The sequence below is a fragment of the Lycium ferocissimum genome, unplaced genomic scaffold (assembly GCF_029784015.1).
Source record: "Lycium ferocissimum isolate CSIRO_LF1 unplaced genomic scaffold, AGI_CSIRO_Lferr_CH_V1 ctg11, whole genome shotgun sequence".
Classification (NCBI taxonomy): Eukaryota; Viridiplantae; Streptophyta; class Magnoliopsida; order Solanales; family Solanaceae; genus Lycium; species Lycium ferocissimum.
In genome coordinates this window covers 260637-278370 of record NW_026713599.1, presented here as the reverse complement: position 1 = coordinate 278370, position 17734 = coordinate 260637, and the positions used below count along the sequence as shown (strand labels likewise).

The 17734-nt window shown below is 31.6% G+C and overlaps 1 protein-coding gene and 1 pseudogene across 1 annotated transcript; one reads left to right on the top strand and one right to left on the bottom strand.

Moving 5' to 3' along the window:
• Positions 1-3012: 3012 nt before the first annotated feature.
• On the top strand, positions 3013-6776 carry LOC132041669 (pentatricopeptide repeat-containing protein At1g80270, mitochondrial-like; annotated as a pseudogene).
• A 304-nt stretch (positions 6777-7080) lies between these two features.
• Positions 7081-10518, bottom strand: LOC132041661 (uncharacterized). Its single transcript, XM_059432370.1, has 3 exons — positions 10377-10518; positions 8107-8254; positions 7081-7646 (listed from the first exon to the last, which is right to left on the bottom strand). Exons 2-3 carry the CDS (start codon positions 8227-8229, stop codon positions 7590-7592), a joined length of 180 nt encoding a protein of 59 aa, XP_059288353.1. The 5' UTR covers positions 8230-8254; positions 10377-10518; the 3' UTR covers positions 7081-7589.
• Positions 10519-17734: the final 7216 nt, after the last annotated feature.

Sequence of the window (17734 nt, the reverse complement as noted above, 5' to 3'; positions counted from 1 at the left end):
ATATGGCACTCACTTTACATGCAAGATAAGCTAGCACACTGAGAGCAATATCAAAATTTTAAACGCCACTCTTTTTAGGTTCAAATTTTGATGGCAACATTGTTGCATGGAATCCACTAAAGAAACAAAAGATAACATATGAAAGTGAGGGACCAAATTTAGTTAACTAACTCCAGAGCAAGTTTAGAGGATTGTTCTTTTCATTCTTTTTGAAGAGCATAAAGAAACAAAGTAGAATAGGAAAATGAGAGCTTAACAGTTTCACATGATCATCTTTAATAAGATTTGAACCCGTAACATGTGCTTAATTTATACATTACCCGCAACCAGGGGCAATTTTAGGTATTAAAATCGGGGCACGTGAACACATGATCATTCGGTAAACTAGGTATTTTATGTATATATTTTTTAAAATTAGTATAATAATATTCTGCTGGAACCCATCCTACAAAAAGTTTAAATGGTGCACTTAGTTTGATTGAAGATTGAGTTATTTACCGAATACATTTTTTTCTTCTTCTTCTTCTTTTATTTTTTAGATGTGAACTCATGTTCCAGAAATCCTAGATTCGCTTCTGCCCGCAATGCTCCAACCACTAGACCAAAGCCCCGAGAAAAAATTAATTAAAATGTTGTTAACCAATGAGAGGAAAATTGCATTTTAGATGAGCGACAACGTTATAATGTACTACTCGTACCGTTTCACTTAAAATGTTTGATCGAGCACTAATTTAAAAAATAAAAAAAGATTCTCAGAACATATAATTTTAAATAAGCCATTATATTGTTGTGTTTATAAAATATAAAAATACATTATTCTGCATAAAACAAAAGAAAGAGAATATTTGGACTTGGATAGAATTATGTAGAACTATAGAGACTAGAGAACCATCAAATGCATTTCTTTTTTTAATGGAATAATTGCAGAGACCTCCCTCCACGTTTATCTTTATAGAACTAATCTTCCTTTTGATTTGACGTATTACACTTACCTCCCTTATTTTAAATTTTTTGTAACCAAACTAATTTAAGTGATATATTTTCTCTAATGTCCTAAAACTACCCTTATGTGGCACCTTTTATTAAATTTTAGATTTTAAATATAAACATCCTCTCAAATTTCCCAAATTCTGTAGGCGATTCAATCAAGTGCTATTTTGTTTTGCAATAGTTGATAACCTTATAATAAACACAACTTTTTAATTTAGATCATCTTCCTGTTAACCAAGAATTGCAAAGAAATTTGCTGATAAATATCCTTTCTGATAGAGTTACCGTACCTTTTATTTATATTTACTCGTTAGTTTCTAAAAAAAATATTATGTGTTTTTTTAAGTTCTACATCAGTCTAAAGTTTAGCGAATAAAAACATTTGGTGCTTTTGCATTTAATATGATGTAACTAATAACCAAGGCTAGGCACAATAGCAATTAACTTCAGACAATTATTTACAGGATAATCTTCATATTTATCTCTCCTCTAGAAGTTAAGATTTCAAATTAGTCGAACGTGTTACCATAAATGAGATAAACTGAAATAGTCAATATGGTTGAAATAAATAGAATATCAAAATAAGCACATCGCAAATGATAATACTTACAAAAACCTCCAGTGTCACCAAAATATTTTTCATTATTGTAACCAATATCAATGTCAGTAGTTTTATTTTGAATTCAAATATGAGAAAGATATCATACGTTCTAAACGTTTCTTCTTAGTTAAAGAATTGTTAGCTGCTTTCAAATAAATTATAAAGTATAAAGAGTTTTTAAGGAAACTTTTATTTTGATGATTAAGGTCACAAAAGGGTAATTTTGGAAGATTACACAAATGTAGTCATTAAAATTAGTTTAATTACAAAAAGATTAAAACTAGGAAGAAAAATATAATATGTCAAATCACAAGGGAGGTGAGTGTTGTAGAGGTAAACGCGGACAAGATTTCTAAAATTATCCCTTTTTTAATTCTATTGGCGCAAGAACATCTACAAAAACAAAATGCAATAGGGTTTAGGGTTTAAGGATTAAAATATTACATTTCTGATACACAATCAAGAATCTTGTAAAATCAGTATGTGGGCACTTGGTCGATCATCTTCTTCCCTCAATTAATTTATTATCTCCTTCTTCGTTTACATGTTATTGTTACATTTTGAGTGTGTGTTAACAGATTCTTGTTCTTTGTGACTACATATTGTCAGAGAAAATAGAGGAAAACTGACTAGAAATGTTCTGTTTGGATTGTTTTATTGCATTTCTAGGTTTTTTGGAGGATAACATTAACAAATGCAGGAGCATCTTTTTAGCTAACTACTCCCTCAGTCCCAATTTATGTGGCAGAATTTGACTAGGCACGGAGTTTAAGAAAGAACGTAAGACGTTTGAAATTTGTGCTCCAAAACAAGCCTTTAGATATCTGTGTGGCTGGAAATCACTCATAAAGTTAAATTATTTCTAAATATAGAAAGGTGATATTCTTGTTGGGACAGACTAAAAAGGAAAGTTTACCACATAAATTGGGACAGAGGGAGTATATAATTGTTTTTTTTTTTTTTGGGGGGGGGGGGTGTGGATATTTCGAGCTAAAGAGATTTTTATTTTTTTATAGAAGTAGTTATAGTGCTCTACTTGAAGTGTCCTGTAAGCAAAGATAGGTTGGAAATGGTGAAATGAATTTGTATTATGTGTTTAATCATAAGGGTTTTGAGTAGAAAATTCAAGTTATATTTGGCTAGGGAAAGCTTGTTGTTTTGTGTTTCCTTAGTGTCATAATTTGGTGATACAAAAAAGATTTCTTTTTGTGTTTATTTCCACTTTTAATTGGAAATTTCATCGTAGAAATATGTCGTAACAATGCTATAACATATTAAAATGTGATTATGACATAAATTGGCCTCCAGATTTAATATTTCTCTGTTCTATTTATCTGTTTATTTTGCTTTTTTTGTATTTCTTCTTTCGGTAGAAATGTTTTCTGACTTGGATAATGGAAAATTGATGGACTAATTTGGTCATGTATTCCAGGAAACAAAGATTTATATCAAGACCTTCTCGAATTTGCTGTACGACTAAAGAAATAACCAGTAGGTATTCAGAAGGAAACAGTGAAGGGATTTCAAATGAAATATCGGATCAATATCTTTCTTTTAGAGGATTCTGCAAGACAGCTAATTGTTCTTCCAAATTGTTTTTGGGACGTCAAAATTTCACTTCACTAGTTGGCACAAAGAGCCGTAGTGAGATAGATAGTGACTTGAACGACGGGTTCTCAGAGCTCGAGGGTCCCAATGTAACTGAAGCTGAGCTAGAGACCAATGCGGAGGATGAATTAGTCTCTGAGCCTGAGCTCTTTGGGGATGATGTGGAAACGCCTCACGACAAAAAAATTTCCGAGGAATTGTTGAAAGCTATTACAGCTGCACCGGTTCTATCTGTTGATAGAGTTATGGATGAATGGGTTGAAAAGGGAAATGATTTGACAAGAACAGAAATTACATTGATCATGATTTATCTTCGTAAACGACACATGTATGGAAGGGCGTTGCAGGTATTCTTTTTGGTTTTATGTTGGATCGGACATGTCATTTGACCTTTATTTTTTTGTTCATTTATAGTGTCATCATTTGAGTCTTTAAATGTCGTGTATCTGGACTTCCAAGTTGGCCATGGCATCATTAACAAGTTCACTTGTATTCCAGTTTGAGCAATGCTTAGGCAAATAAAATTTAGGGAAAAGGGCCAAAAATACCTCTGAACTATTCGAAATAGGTCAAACTTTACCCTCCATTATGTTTTTTGGCTCAAAAATGCCCTCGCCTTTAATCAAATAGCTAAAAAATGCCCTCCAACTATCCAAATAGCTCAAAAATATCCTTCCTACTAACGGTTGCTCCAAAACACGGGAAAATGGGACATTTTTGCTCTTGAACTATTTGAATTGGTGCTTTTTCCCTTATTCTAGAGCAACCGTTAGTAGGACGGATAATTGTGAGCTATTCAGCTAGTTGGCTAACAACGAGGGCATTTTCGAGCCAAAAATGTAACGGAGGATAATGTTGACCTATTTCGAATAGTTCAAGGGTACTTTCGGCCCCCTTCCCTAAAATTTATGGGGACTTGATGAAATAATCGTTATAATAAGGGTCTTCTTCCTTGAGAACATCCGGAGATAGCAACATCTTAACACGCTACGTGCTAAGTGAGCAAAATTGCTCCAGAACTCTTTGCTTGTTGTGTGTGTGTGTTTTTTGGGCATCTTTTTTCTATCAAATCGTGTTCATCGTGGGAGTCTGTCTCTTTGGACTAGATACTTTGGATAATATATGGAAAATTTAAATTTTGATTTTAACTATTTGGTGTAAGATCGGACGATTTAATCATTCACTTGCCTTGACGTATCAAACGGGTGAGATAAAGGCACGGTTAGTTCATGTGGACCTTTCAAAATACACTAAAAATTAGCATAAAGCATGACCACCTGCTTTGGATACTTATACACCCCTCATCCATAAGTACCTCTAAATGAGTTGGCATTATGTTTTCTTTTGTCTTTTTAAAGGACAAAGTCGAGGAAGATGAGAGATATAGCCATTTGGACAATTTTTAAAAAGCATTTTATGAAAAAATATTTTGTAAAAAAGGGTGTGCAAAAAGAAAGCGCGTTTGGGTAATTGTAAGCTTTTTGAAAGATTTTTGTAAGTGTTTCGAGAGTGGAAGAAGATTTTTCTTGAAAAGAATCGAAAAGCAGTTAAAACAAACACGTTTTTTGGGAAACCCGTTTGGAAGATCTAAAAGTATGTTCATGGTAAACGCCACTTATTGGTTTCTACTCATATCTTATTGCCTCTGCTAATAGTTTTGTATCTCTTGTTTAAGCAGTAGATCTTTTGTTTCTTTTGGGCTGCCATGTCGTCTTTTGTTTGCATATGAATTTGTGAGAAGATGACTTATAGGAGAGATTTAGTATATGGTTCGGAGAGCAAATCTCCAATAACTCAGGTTTATTTATTAGTACATTTTGTTAATGGACCTTAAAATATTGGATTTAGTTTGGAATAGCACTTGTTTAAGCTTCATGTAAGTTGTAACAATAAGAGCTTGTAGCATTTGATTAGTTTGTTGATTTGCTATGTCGCTATTAATTCAGTAAATTTTTTTTTTTCTCTTGGCAGCTCTCTGAGTGGTCGGAATTGAAAAAGCAACTTATATTTACTGATAGAGATTATGCTTCTCGTGTTGATTTAATTGCCAAAGTCCTTGGTCTACAAAAGGCAGAATGTTATATTCAGAGGGTACCCAAGTCTATCAAAGTCTGTTGGCCAATTATGCTTCTAAAGGTTATTTGAAGAAATCTGAGGAGATATTTAGCACAATGAGGGATCTCGGATTCCCAGTCACGAGCTTTGCTTGCAGTCACTTGCTCCTTCTATATAAGCGGACTGATAAAAAGAAGATTCCGTATGTTCTCTCGCTAATGGAAAAAGAAAACATAAAGCCAACTGACTTCATTTACCAAATACTTATAGATACCAAGGGTCAATGTAAGGATATTGCTGGAATGGAGCAAATTGTTGAGACCATGAAGGCTGAAGGGATAGAACCTAAAATCTTTACAAAAATCACCATGGCAAAGCATTATATCTTTGCTGGTCTGGTAGGAAAGGCTGAGAATTTACTCAAACAAATAGAAGGAGAGATAAAGGAAAGCCATTTGGCCTGTCGGCATTTGCTTGCTCTTTATGCAGATCTTAAAAAGGCTGATGATGTGCGCAGAATTTGGCAACTTTGTGAGCCTAATGCACGGACTGATGAATGCACGGCTGCTATTGAAGCGTTTGGAAAGCTGCATAAAATTGAGGAAGCGGAAGTCATCTTTGATAAGATGTCAAAAGAAGGAAAAAATCTCACATCTAAACATTATTATCCTCTATTGAGAGCTTATGCAAGTCATAATATGTTGGAGAAAGGAAAAGATCTCGTTAAGCGGATGTCAGAGAGTGGCTGCCCGATCGGGCCATTAGCTTGGGATGGCCTTATAAGACTTTATATTAAAGCAGAAGAACTAGAGAAAGCAGACGCCATTTTGCAAAAAGCTGCACAGCATACCTATTTGAAACCAAAATTTGTGTCTTATACAGCTATGATGGAAGAATATGCAAAGAGAGGCGACGTTCATAATTCCGAGAAGATGTTTTACCAAATGAGACGAGCTGGATATGATTGCCGAATTCGCCAGTTCCAATGTCTTGTTCAAGCCTATAACAATGCCAAAGCTCCTTGTTACGGAATTGCTGACAGAATGAAAGCTGACAATATATTTCCCAATAGGGCATTGGCAAACATGTTATCAAAGTCTGATCCATTTAAGAAGACACCTGTGTCTGATGAGTTCTTAAATTGATGATATATTTGTTCTTGAAGCAAAAGTTGCTCGATTCTTTTTTGTACTGACCAAATTATGCATAGTAATAGTGGTTAGTTGCAGGATGAACACTTAAACAGATATCATCAATTTCCTCTCTTTAACTGGGTTTTCATGATGCTATTCTTGCTCTTCATGGTTTTAAGATGTATCAATGTCAATATTGTAACATGGTCTAACTGTGTTTGGAAGAAAAACCCAAGTTGTGGTTTGTTAGTTGGCATATCATTGTCATTGTCGTTGCTTAACTCTATTAGATTTAGGGGCAGAGCTAGGGAGCGCAAGGGGGTTCATCCCAACCCCATTCGCTAGAAAATTTACACTGTACTTGTACATACAAGGTCAAAATTATTATTATTATGTATAAATAGTAGGTGTTGAATTCCCCTTAGCTTTTTTGTGTGTTTACGTCTTTATATTCTAAATTCCCTCAGTGAAAATCCTAGTGTCGCCACTGATTAGGGTACAATTTACCATTTCTCAAAGATATAACATGAACTTGGTGAGAGTTTTCTGATATGAATCCCCAACTATATCCGTTTTAGAGAGAGATGAAGTAGAAGCAAGGTTAGCATCCATGTCCAACACATTATTTGTTATTAATCATAAAACAGTAAAATGAAGTTGTGATTCAACTAAAATGAAGAGGTTATATCAAAGTATTAAAGCCTTCCAATTTCTTGTAAGATTAATAAGTGCCATGACTTTATCTAGTCTTGCATCAAAGCAACAGAACAGTAATCGGTTTCAAAAATTTCTAGCACTATGCTCTAAGCCTCTAAATACATGGTAAGCATCAAGATTGATGCTCTAAGCCAAACAGCCACCAATATAGATGGAACAACAATGGTTTCCTCAAAAACAAAAAAAAATTGTCTCAATTCTTTTCGAAAAGAACAAGTACAGTAGTAAGATGCCTATGTCTTCATCTTTCTTTCTGTTTCAAGCATAAGCCAGCTCAATAGTTGCTCAACTTGAAATTGTGACTCCGTATGTAAGAAGGGAACAACAAAAACTTGTGTGCAGAACAAAAACCAGAAGCACATGTAGGGCTCCAACTTAACTTCTTTCGTATTCTATAAATACTTTCTCTGAATAAGACAGTTTTATCTCGTGGCCCTGTTAAAAAGACAACCTGCTATACAGAATCTCCGGCTTTGTTATCACACTTAAGCAGATGCTGAACTTCTCAAAGCTGCTTCACGTTCCTGACGCCGATGCTCTCTCTGAAATATATTTAGAAAATAAGCTATCAGTAACATGGGAGAAAGAGGACACTGAAATTAGATCATTTAATACGAAATTGAGTTTAGGTAATTAAAAAAAGTTCAGAAAAATTGAAGTCTACTTCAAATTATCAATCTTAAAGAGAACTCTCTGCTAAACCTACTCAAACTCAAAGGCGTTCATTTACTAAAAAGCAACTTAATTCTCTGAATCAGTAACATAATCAACTACTGCACTAAGCTGCAGCAACTTGGAACATGTCGATGATAATTGTATCATTCATGCAAAGAAGGCAAAAAGCAAAAACCTTTATTCTAATAGATCTCTCATTATGGACAATAACTTGGCCAGGGAATTATGAACAAGAAAGAAACAGAAAAGCACTAATGTAATCCTATGATTGCTGAAACGAAGAATAGTTTTCAGTTTGATTGTGGATATGATGATAGCAAGTCTTACTCTTCTTTCCCAATAAGGATGGAAGCATACAAAATCATAGACAGGAGTTATTGTTGAGACCAGAACAACATTTAGTCCAGTAAACAGCAGAAGAGCTGCCATAGGCCGAGTTCTGTGAGGCATTGCTGATATATGATGACTTTGAACTCTGTAAAACACAAGCTGCGTTCAGTATACAAAAATTGAAACTCAAGTTCGAAAAGTGCAGCTATCTAAATCACATTACACAAACAAATGCATCTATATGCAAAAATGGAACATTGGTCAAGATGCTCCACATGAAATATCCAAATACAAACAACTTCTAAAGAAACAAAGTATAATAAAAAAAAAAAATCTAAAAAACCAATGGATGTCAACAAAAGTGCTTCCACAGGTTTTATAGTTCATATTCAACTAAGCTCTTACAGATATTATTAGTTCCACCTCTATGCAGAATAAAATAATACTACGTATTAACTTAGGATGATTCATCCTTCTTGTCAATCCATTTTATAACCAAATGCCGGATGAGCTCTATCCTTCCTTAATCCCATGACATGAAAAGACAAAATGTTTTACAATATTGTGACGAGTTTGAGAACTATATCTCATGCCTGTAGTTAGTGACATACATAGTCCACTTTAGAGACTAGAAACAGCACATGGTCTTAAATTATCAGTTTCTTTCTTTTTTGTTTTCTATAAGTATAATGCTTATGCATGGCCTCATGTTATTGGAAACTTCTCTATAAGTATAACGCATAAGATACAACAACAACAATAATATACCCAGTGTCATACCAGTTTAATTGCAATTTGATCGTTATAGTACTAAATTCATACGTGTTTGCTACTTTTTGATGTGAGGAGTTGTACGCGTCACTACTCGGTTTTTGCTTCGAGTCTCATAGACCTTATCACTTTTTGCTTTTATAATCACTTGTTATATCACACAATCCATCATTTTCAATAACGCACCCGTACCCGTACAAGTAAGGGTGCGATTCGGTATGTTTATTATTTTCACAAAGATTCTTCGAAATATACATAAAAAAATTAACAATTACATGTACCCACACAAATACTTGCACACACGTCAATTCAGTATACGCCCATAAACAAATCCATGTAATGTAGGTTGATAGTATGAACCCAAACTTGTGCAATATAAGCATTGAGAAACCACAAACACACACACACAGGGAAAAAGAAAGAAAGTATGCATTTCTGCAATGTGTATAAGCTATACCCACATAAATCCAAAAAAACACATAGCCCCCCCCCGACACACACAAAAGGAAAGAAGAAAGAAACAAAATATGCATTAGCTACAATGTCTCAATATGTATAAGCTAAAAATGATGTTTTTTAATGGACTGAGGAAGAAAAAGGACACTTTTATTCAATTTTTAGAAGTAAAAAAAACAAGTAAAGCTTCTATCTTTATATTTCAAGAATCAAGGATTCAGTTTTTAGTAACATTAATAGCTAAACCAACTGCTCTAAATTCTAATTTCTATTAGCCAAAATAGTTACAACAAAAGCTCAAATTTAATCTTAAATCAGCTCCCACTAAATAATACTCCTAAATAATTAGTGCTGAAACCAAACTTGGGCAAAATAAGCATTTGAAAACCCAACAAAAACAGCACCCTCCACCCCCCCCCCCCACCCCAAAACCCAACACACACACACACACACACAAAAAAAAAATATATATATATATATATATATGCATTAGTTAAAATGTCTCAACATGTATAAGCTAAAAATGATGTTTTTTAATGGACTGGAGAGGAAATAGGACACTATTTATTCAATTTTTAATAGTAAAAAACAAATAAAGCTTCTCTTTTTATATTTCAAGAATCAAGGATTCAGTTTCTAGTAACATTAATAGCTAAATCAACTGCTCTAAATTCTAATTTCTATCAGCAAAAATAGTTACAACAAAAGCTCAAACTTAATTTAAAAAAATAGATAGAACAAACATAATTAAACATAAAGAATTAGCTACAATGTGTATAAGCTAAAAATGATGTTTTTTTTTTTTTTTTTAATGGACTGAAGAGGAAAAATGACACTTTTAATCAATTTTTAGAAGTAAAAAACAAATAAAGCTTCACCCTTTTTATTTCAAGAATCAAGAATCCGTTTCTAGTAAAATTAATAACTAAACCAACTGTTCAAGTTTAATCTTAAATCAGTTCCCACTAATTAATAATCCTAAACTAGATAGAACAAATATAATTAAGTATAATAATTAGCAAGAGATTAAAGGAACTTACAGCTTAATTTCGCCAGAAATCAATTCTTGGAGAAAGATTTGCAGGTAATGAAGAATTGTGTCAATTGGGCCAAAGACATGGCCCTAATATGAATTGGGGCAAATTTGCACTATCGTCCTTATTCGGGTGTGGTGTTTATTTTTGGCCTTCGCCTAAAATATTTTAAAATTGTAGGTTTGAATTCTGACTCAATTAAAAAAAATTAGTAAGACGGAATTTTATAGTAAAATTAGAGCTATTATAGCAGAGTAAAAAAAAAAAATTTGCCTTACAAAATTTCGCAACGCAAACTTTTGCCTTAAGGCAAAATATTCACAAAGCCTTTACCTTGTAAAAGTGTAATTTTTTTATTGAGCGAAAATTTAAAACCTGAACCTCAAAAAAATTTCAATCATTTTTTTAAGTGAAGGATAAAAAATAAAGACCAAGGGCTTTGAAGGGAATCCGTGCAAAAAAATGATACTATTAATTTCTAATATTTGGGCCGTATGATTTGGGCTTCCTTCTAAATGAGCCTAAATGTTTTTAGATTGGGTCTTTTTGGTCTTTCTCTTGGGTCATTTGCACTGTTGTTCTATTGTGTGCAGGCAATTCGCAGGAATGCACTTATTTTGGGGTGGTCTTTAATTTTTATCCTTCACATAATATCATTAGATTCGGAAAAAAATTACAAGGGAAAGTTTTATAGCAAACTTAGGCCTATTTGGACTAAAGTTAGGCCTGCAGGCAGAGTTTTGCAGCGAATTCAAATTTTACCTGGCGAAATTTTTAAAAAATTTTGACTGAGCGGAAATTCGAACCCCGGAACCTAGGAGTTTTAGGTGAAGAGAAAAAATTAAAGACTGGTGCATTCGAAGGGCACTCCGCACAAAAAAATGATTGTGTGCTGGTCTTTTATTTCATGTAATAATATTTTTTTCATCATTTAAAATAAATATTGCATTTATTTTAGGGAAAACTACGTATATATACACGTTAAGGAGAAATATTTACGAAACGTAACGATAGTTTTCCTTATTTACAAAACATAACGATATATTACAAAACATGACAGATTTTCATATATTTTTCGTTTTTTTATTTTTTTTTCCAGAAAATATATATATTTTTTATAACAAATATATTTTTATTTAAAAAAATAATAATTTTTATATATATTTTTTTAAATATTAATTTTTTTTTTTTTTTTTTTTGCTCAATGGCTTAAAAAATTACCTCATATTTCTGTGTATGAAAGTTGTATGAAATGTGTATGTGTGTGAGCAAAATTTTTAATATAATTTTCATATACAAAATTTTGAGCGAAAACTTTAAGCCTTGAATATTGTATGAAAATTATTTACAATGTTGTTGTAGTTGTATTAATTTTCCGAAACCTAATATGAAATTTATATACAAACAATGTGAATGAAATTCTAAGTCTTGAGGAAGATATACACATTTCATACCATTCTCATGCATAAAATTTTAAACATAATGTTTAAGCCTTGATCAAGATATACACATTTCATACGTTCTTCATACATAAAATTTGAGCGAACTTTTTAAGCCTTGAGCAAGATATACACATTTCATACACAAAAATTTGAGCGATTATTTTAAGTCTTGAATGTTGTATCAAAGTTATATACAATGTTGTTGTAGTTGTATTAATTTTATAGAAATCTAACATGAACTTTATACATGAAAATGTGAGCGAAATTTTAAGACATGAGCAAGATACAAATTTCATATTGTTTTATACACACACAATTTTGAGCGGATTTTTAAGCCTTGAACGAGATATACACATTTCATACATTTTTCATACACTAAATTTTGAGCAAACTTTTTAAGTCTTGAGCGAGATATACACATTTCATACAACTTTCATACATAAGTTTTTGAGCAAAAAAAAAAAAATATTAATTTTTAAAAAAAATTAAAAAAAATTAAAAAAAAAATATTTTTTTTTTTAAAATAAAAAAATATTTTTTTAAAAAATGATTTTTAAAAAATAAAAAATAATTTAATTTTTTTTTTTTTTTAAATATAAAGCATGTTTTGTATAGGATTTGTAATGTTATGTTTTGTAAATATAAAACTATCGTCGCGTTTAAATATTTCTCCTTAAGATGTATATATATGTCAAAGACCCTTTATTTTAGCGCTAATTACTATTTTTCAATAATGTATTCTTCTAATATATTTTTTTATTGTTCAACACACATACACTAAACTAGTAGTAAAATAACACTCAACCAACTAATTTGAGAAAGGATTTATAAAATCAATTTGTCTCACTTCATTATGCTTTGTCATCCCGCTTTATCAATATATTTTTGATGAAGTGCGTTTATAAAAGTTATAGATTGGAAATTATTGTTTCTCAAAAAAATATTTGATTTTGGAATATGATAGTATCTGTACAAATTTAAAAGATGATTTATCAAACTATTGCGTAAAATCTATATATTTAATTACATAAAAAGTAATGTAGACCCAATAACATAAAAATGCACTTCCGAAAGCATGTAGAAACTGAAGAAGCACTTCTTCGAAAGTATTGAACAAAGAAAGAAAATATTTAGTGTATTGTCTCTCATAAAACGACTGGGATGACATGCGATGAACACTTTGAGATATATAGTAAACTATTAAAAGACACGTAATATGCAATGGATCACGTCTAGATATAAATAAGCTATTAAAAGACACATAACGTTCGTGACATCTTTGAATGACGCTAAAAGAGTAAAAATGCGCTCAACCATTCCCGTAAATGACAAAAAACTGTCACGTCGAAACCATGACTTTTCTAACAATTTTTTTATTGTTCAACGCGATACGCACGTGCAAAAAAGACGTACACTAAACTATTAAAATGAAATAACATTCAACTAACTAATTTGAGAAAGGATTTATAAAATCATTATGCATTATCATTCTCTTTTATCAATATACTTTCGATGAAATGTGTATATGAACATTATAGCTTGGAAAACTCTCAAATATATATTGGATTTTGGAATATGAAAAAATCAACCTCATTGGATTTAGCCTAACTAGTCTGAAAGAAGCATGTGCTAAGGAATCAGACAAGAAATGAATTCTTCGTGTGGAAAAAGAGAGGTTTTAGTAATAGAAAATGAGTTTGTAATAAAGCTGAATACCAAATAGTACTGCAATAGATAAGGTTAGGTGCAAGAAGCTTAATTTGTTTTTAAAAAAAAAAAAAAAAATCAACCTCATCCTGCTCATCGCTCAGTGTATCCATACGAATTTAAAAGACGAGTTTATCGAAATTTTAGGTAAAAACCGTCACACCCCTTTCACCCCGCGATAAACAAAGGTTTTTTTATCAAAAGGATTTTTTCAATTGAAGTGGCAGTTTTGAAAATGGATTATTTTATGTAACAGAGTCACCATTTGGAATTAAGTTTTGGTATTCCAAGTTACCTTATGAATCCCTAATAAAAAGGAAATGAGTCTTTTATTATTGATCCGCGAAAACAAAAGACTGGGTAAAGAATTTTGTTGATCAGCGAGAAGGTATTAGGCATTCTCCGAGTCCCCTGATTCTAGCACGGTGGCTTCACATCAATTTAGATTTCACTTAGCATAGTTTTAGATTATATCACACAAGTTATGCCGGACACGGCAAAATTTTCAAACTCCACAAAAACAAGGCTTAAGCCGAGTGAACTTAATTACAACAAGACTTGTGTCGAACAAGTCTAAAGTTCAGTTTCCGAAAAATAAAATGTTACAAAACTTATGTCCGGTGAAGCAAGTCTGGATATTTTCATTAAATGAGCAACATGGCCAGAAAATAAACTTTTCTTTTTCGCTTGTTTTTCACTACTTTTAAATCCTTAAAGAAAAGAACTGAAAATAAAATAACACTCGACCAACTAATTTGAGAAATGATTTACAAAATCAACTTATCTCACTTCATTATGCTTGTCATTTCCCATTTTATCAATATAGCTTTGAAGAAATGCATATAAAAATTATAGCTTGGAAAATCTTGCCTCCAAAATAAATGTTTTTTGCAATATGAGACTATCCATACAAATATAAAAGATGAGTTTATCAATTTTAGATAAAATCTATATGTTTATATTACATGAAAAATACTAGAACACTCAATAACAACACAAAACACTTCTGGACGCCTAAGAAAAAGTTATTATGTTGTCTCTCATAAAAAAGATCGAGATGATATGCAATGGCACGCTGAGATATAAGTAAATTATTAAAAGACACGTAACTTAAGTGACATCTTTAAATGACGCTAAAAGATTAACAATACACTCACTCGTTTCTTAAATGACAAAACACAGCCACGTCGAAACTGTGACTTATCTAATATATACAAAAAACTTAACAAATATTGAAAAATGTATGATTTTGCTTCGGTTAATAATAGTCTCCATTTTCAAGTACAACGAAAATAAAATTTAAAAAAAAAAACTATTTTTAAATTAAAAAAAAAAAAGTACAAGAAAAGAAAAAGGCAAAACTTTCAATGAAAAATAAATTCTTTAGTAGACCCCGACTTACTCGAGGCACCGTAACTTTTCTTATGACTTTATTCCCATCTAAATTAATTTTCGTGTTACTTAATGTAACCATTCAGAAGGACATAAACTTTGATTGAAGCCTTCAAAAATGATAGAAGGTATGCTTCCGTTACATTTCTTTGGAGAAGCAAAATTGAATATTAAATGGTGGCATACACGTGCAACGCACGTTCAAAGAATCTACTTACATAAAAAGTACTAGAGTACTCAATAAAAATACAAAAACACTTCGAAAGCCTATAGAAACTGAAGAAGCGCTTCTTGGAAAGTACAAAAAAGGAAAGTAAATAGTATGTTGTCTCTCATTAAAAGATCAAGATGACATGTAATGGACACGTAAAGGTATAAGCAAAGAATTAAAAGACATTTAATGTAAGTGATATTGATAACCGTTTCTTAAATTACAAAACATAACCACGTCGAAATTATGACTTTTCTAGTATATTGAAAAATACTTAACAAATATTGAAAAGCTTATATAATTTTTTGGTAAAATCTATATATATAAATTACATAAAAAGTACTAGAACTTCCAATAGCAACACAAAATGTAAGTGTTTTTTACAAATTATTATATTAAAGTGCTGCTTTTAAGTGTGTTTGAAATGGTCCATGACCACGTTCAGTTCATGGCAGGTTTGGAGTTTAATTCCTTTGAAACTCCTACATCAATTTATCACATTTACTTCTTTCAATTAGTGCCATATAGGCAGATGTGGCCTCTCCGTTTTTTTGCCATAATTTTCCTTTAAACCAAATCAGTTAGTGGTAAGAATATGGCACTATTCTTCCTTTGTAACTCATGTAACCTCCATATAATAATTCTTCCATTATCTACCTATTTTACTACCCCATTTATGTCCTATTCAATTCTAGGATGATTTTCTAAACTACAAATAGAAGTCTTCCTTAGCTTTTGGGGTAGAGAGAAAAATATATTCTTTGGAGAGTTCTTGAAAAGTGAGGAAAAAAAGAGAGTTTATTAGTTGAAGGAAGGTGTTCTTTTTTTTGGTGGAGCTTTGGACTCAACATCTTGTCCAGAGTTTGTTGAGTTATACGACGTGATCAGGCTGTTGTATCCTTGAGGGGACAACTCAGAAAGATTATTGCTGAACCGGTAAATTTGTTGCAGTGGGCTTGAATCTCCTTAAAGAGAGCGAGATATCCGCGCCTCAGCCGAAGATATTTTTATTTCTTCATTTTATTTTTCAATTGTAATTGTAGTTTCATTGTATTATCACCAACACAAAGCACTTCTGAAAACTTGAAGAAGAGTTTCTTCGAAAGTAACGAACAAAGAAAGAAACAAGCTATTATGTTATCTCTCATAAAACGATCGAAATGACATGCAATGGACACATAAATGTATAAGCAAACAATTAAAAGACACGTAATGTCAGTGATATTGATAAATGTTTCTTAAATGTCAAAAATTAACCACGTCGAAATCATGACTCTTCTAGTATATTGAAAAATACTTAACAGATATTGAAAAAATTATCAAAATTTTAGATAAAATCTATGTACTTAAATTACATAAAATTATTAGAACTTTCAATAGCAATGCAAAACAGTACTTCTGATAGCCTGAAAAAAAATTCTTTCGAAAGTAATGAGCAAAGAAAGAAAAAAGTTATTGTGTTGTCTCTCATAAAACGATTGAGATAATATGCAATGGCATGCAGAGATGTAAGTAAACTATTAAAAGACGCGTAACGTAAGTTGCATCTTTAAATGACGCTAAAAGACTAAAAATACACTCACTTGTTTCTTAAATGCCAAAAAACAGTCACGTCGCAATCATGATTTTTCTAAATATAAACAAAAATACTTAAAAAGTATTGAAGAATTTATCAAAATTTTAGGTAAAATCTATATATTTAAATTACATAAAAAGTACTAGAACATTCAATAACAACACAAAATAGTACTTCTGAAAGCCTGAAGAAGTGTTCCTTCGAAAGTAACGAACAAAGAAAGAAAAAAGTTATTGTGTTATCTCTCATAAAACGATCGAGTTGATATGCAATGGCATGCTGAGATATAAGTAAACTATTAAAAGACACGTAACGTGAGTGACATTTTTAAATGACTCCAAAATACACTCACCCGTTTCTGAAATGAGAAAAAACAGGCAAGTCGAAACGACAACTTTTCTAATATATATAAAAATTCTTAACAAATGTTGAAAAAAATGTATGGTAATTTTTTTCTTTTTGATTAATAATAATAGTCTCAATTTTCAAGTACAAAGAAAATATATAAAAAAAAACTATTTTTAAATTTAAAAAGTAAAAAAGAAAAGGCCAAAGCTTTAAATGAAAAAGAAATTCTTTAGAAGACCCCGACTTACTTGAGGCACCATAACTTTTCTTATTACCTTATTCTCATCTAAATCATTTTTTGTGGTACTTAATGTAACCATTCAGAAGGACACAAACATCGACTAAATATTTTTCACAAATGATAGAGGGTATGCTTCCGTTACACTTCTTTGGAGAAGAAAAAATTGAATTTTAAATGACGACATACATGTGCAATGCACGTGCAAAGAAACAAGTGTCACACCCCGACCTTACTAGGGTGTGATGGGCACCCGACTCTCCTCAGAGTCGAGCGAACCCTCAAACGTTCGCGTTACTAAAACCTGTCATTTCAAAAAAATTTAAGAAACATGAAACTTTTCAAAATAAAGATCACTATCTTTACACAGATTATGAAAACCTTTAGGCAGTCACAAAATTTTTACCAACTGACAACATCTGAAAATGGGCACTCTTTTAACATCTATAA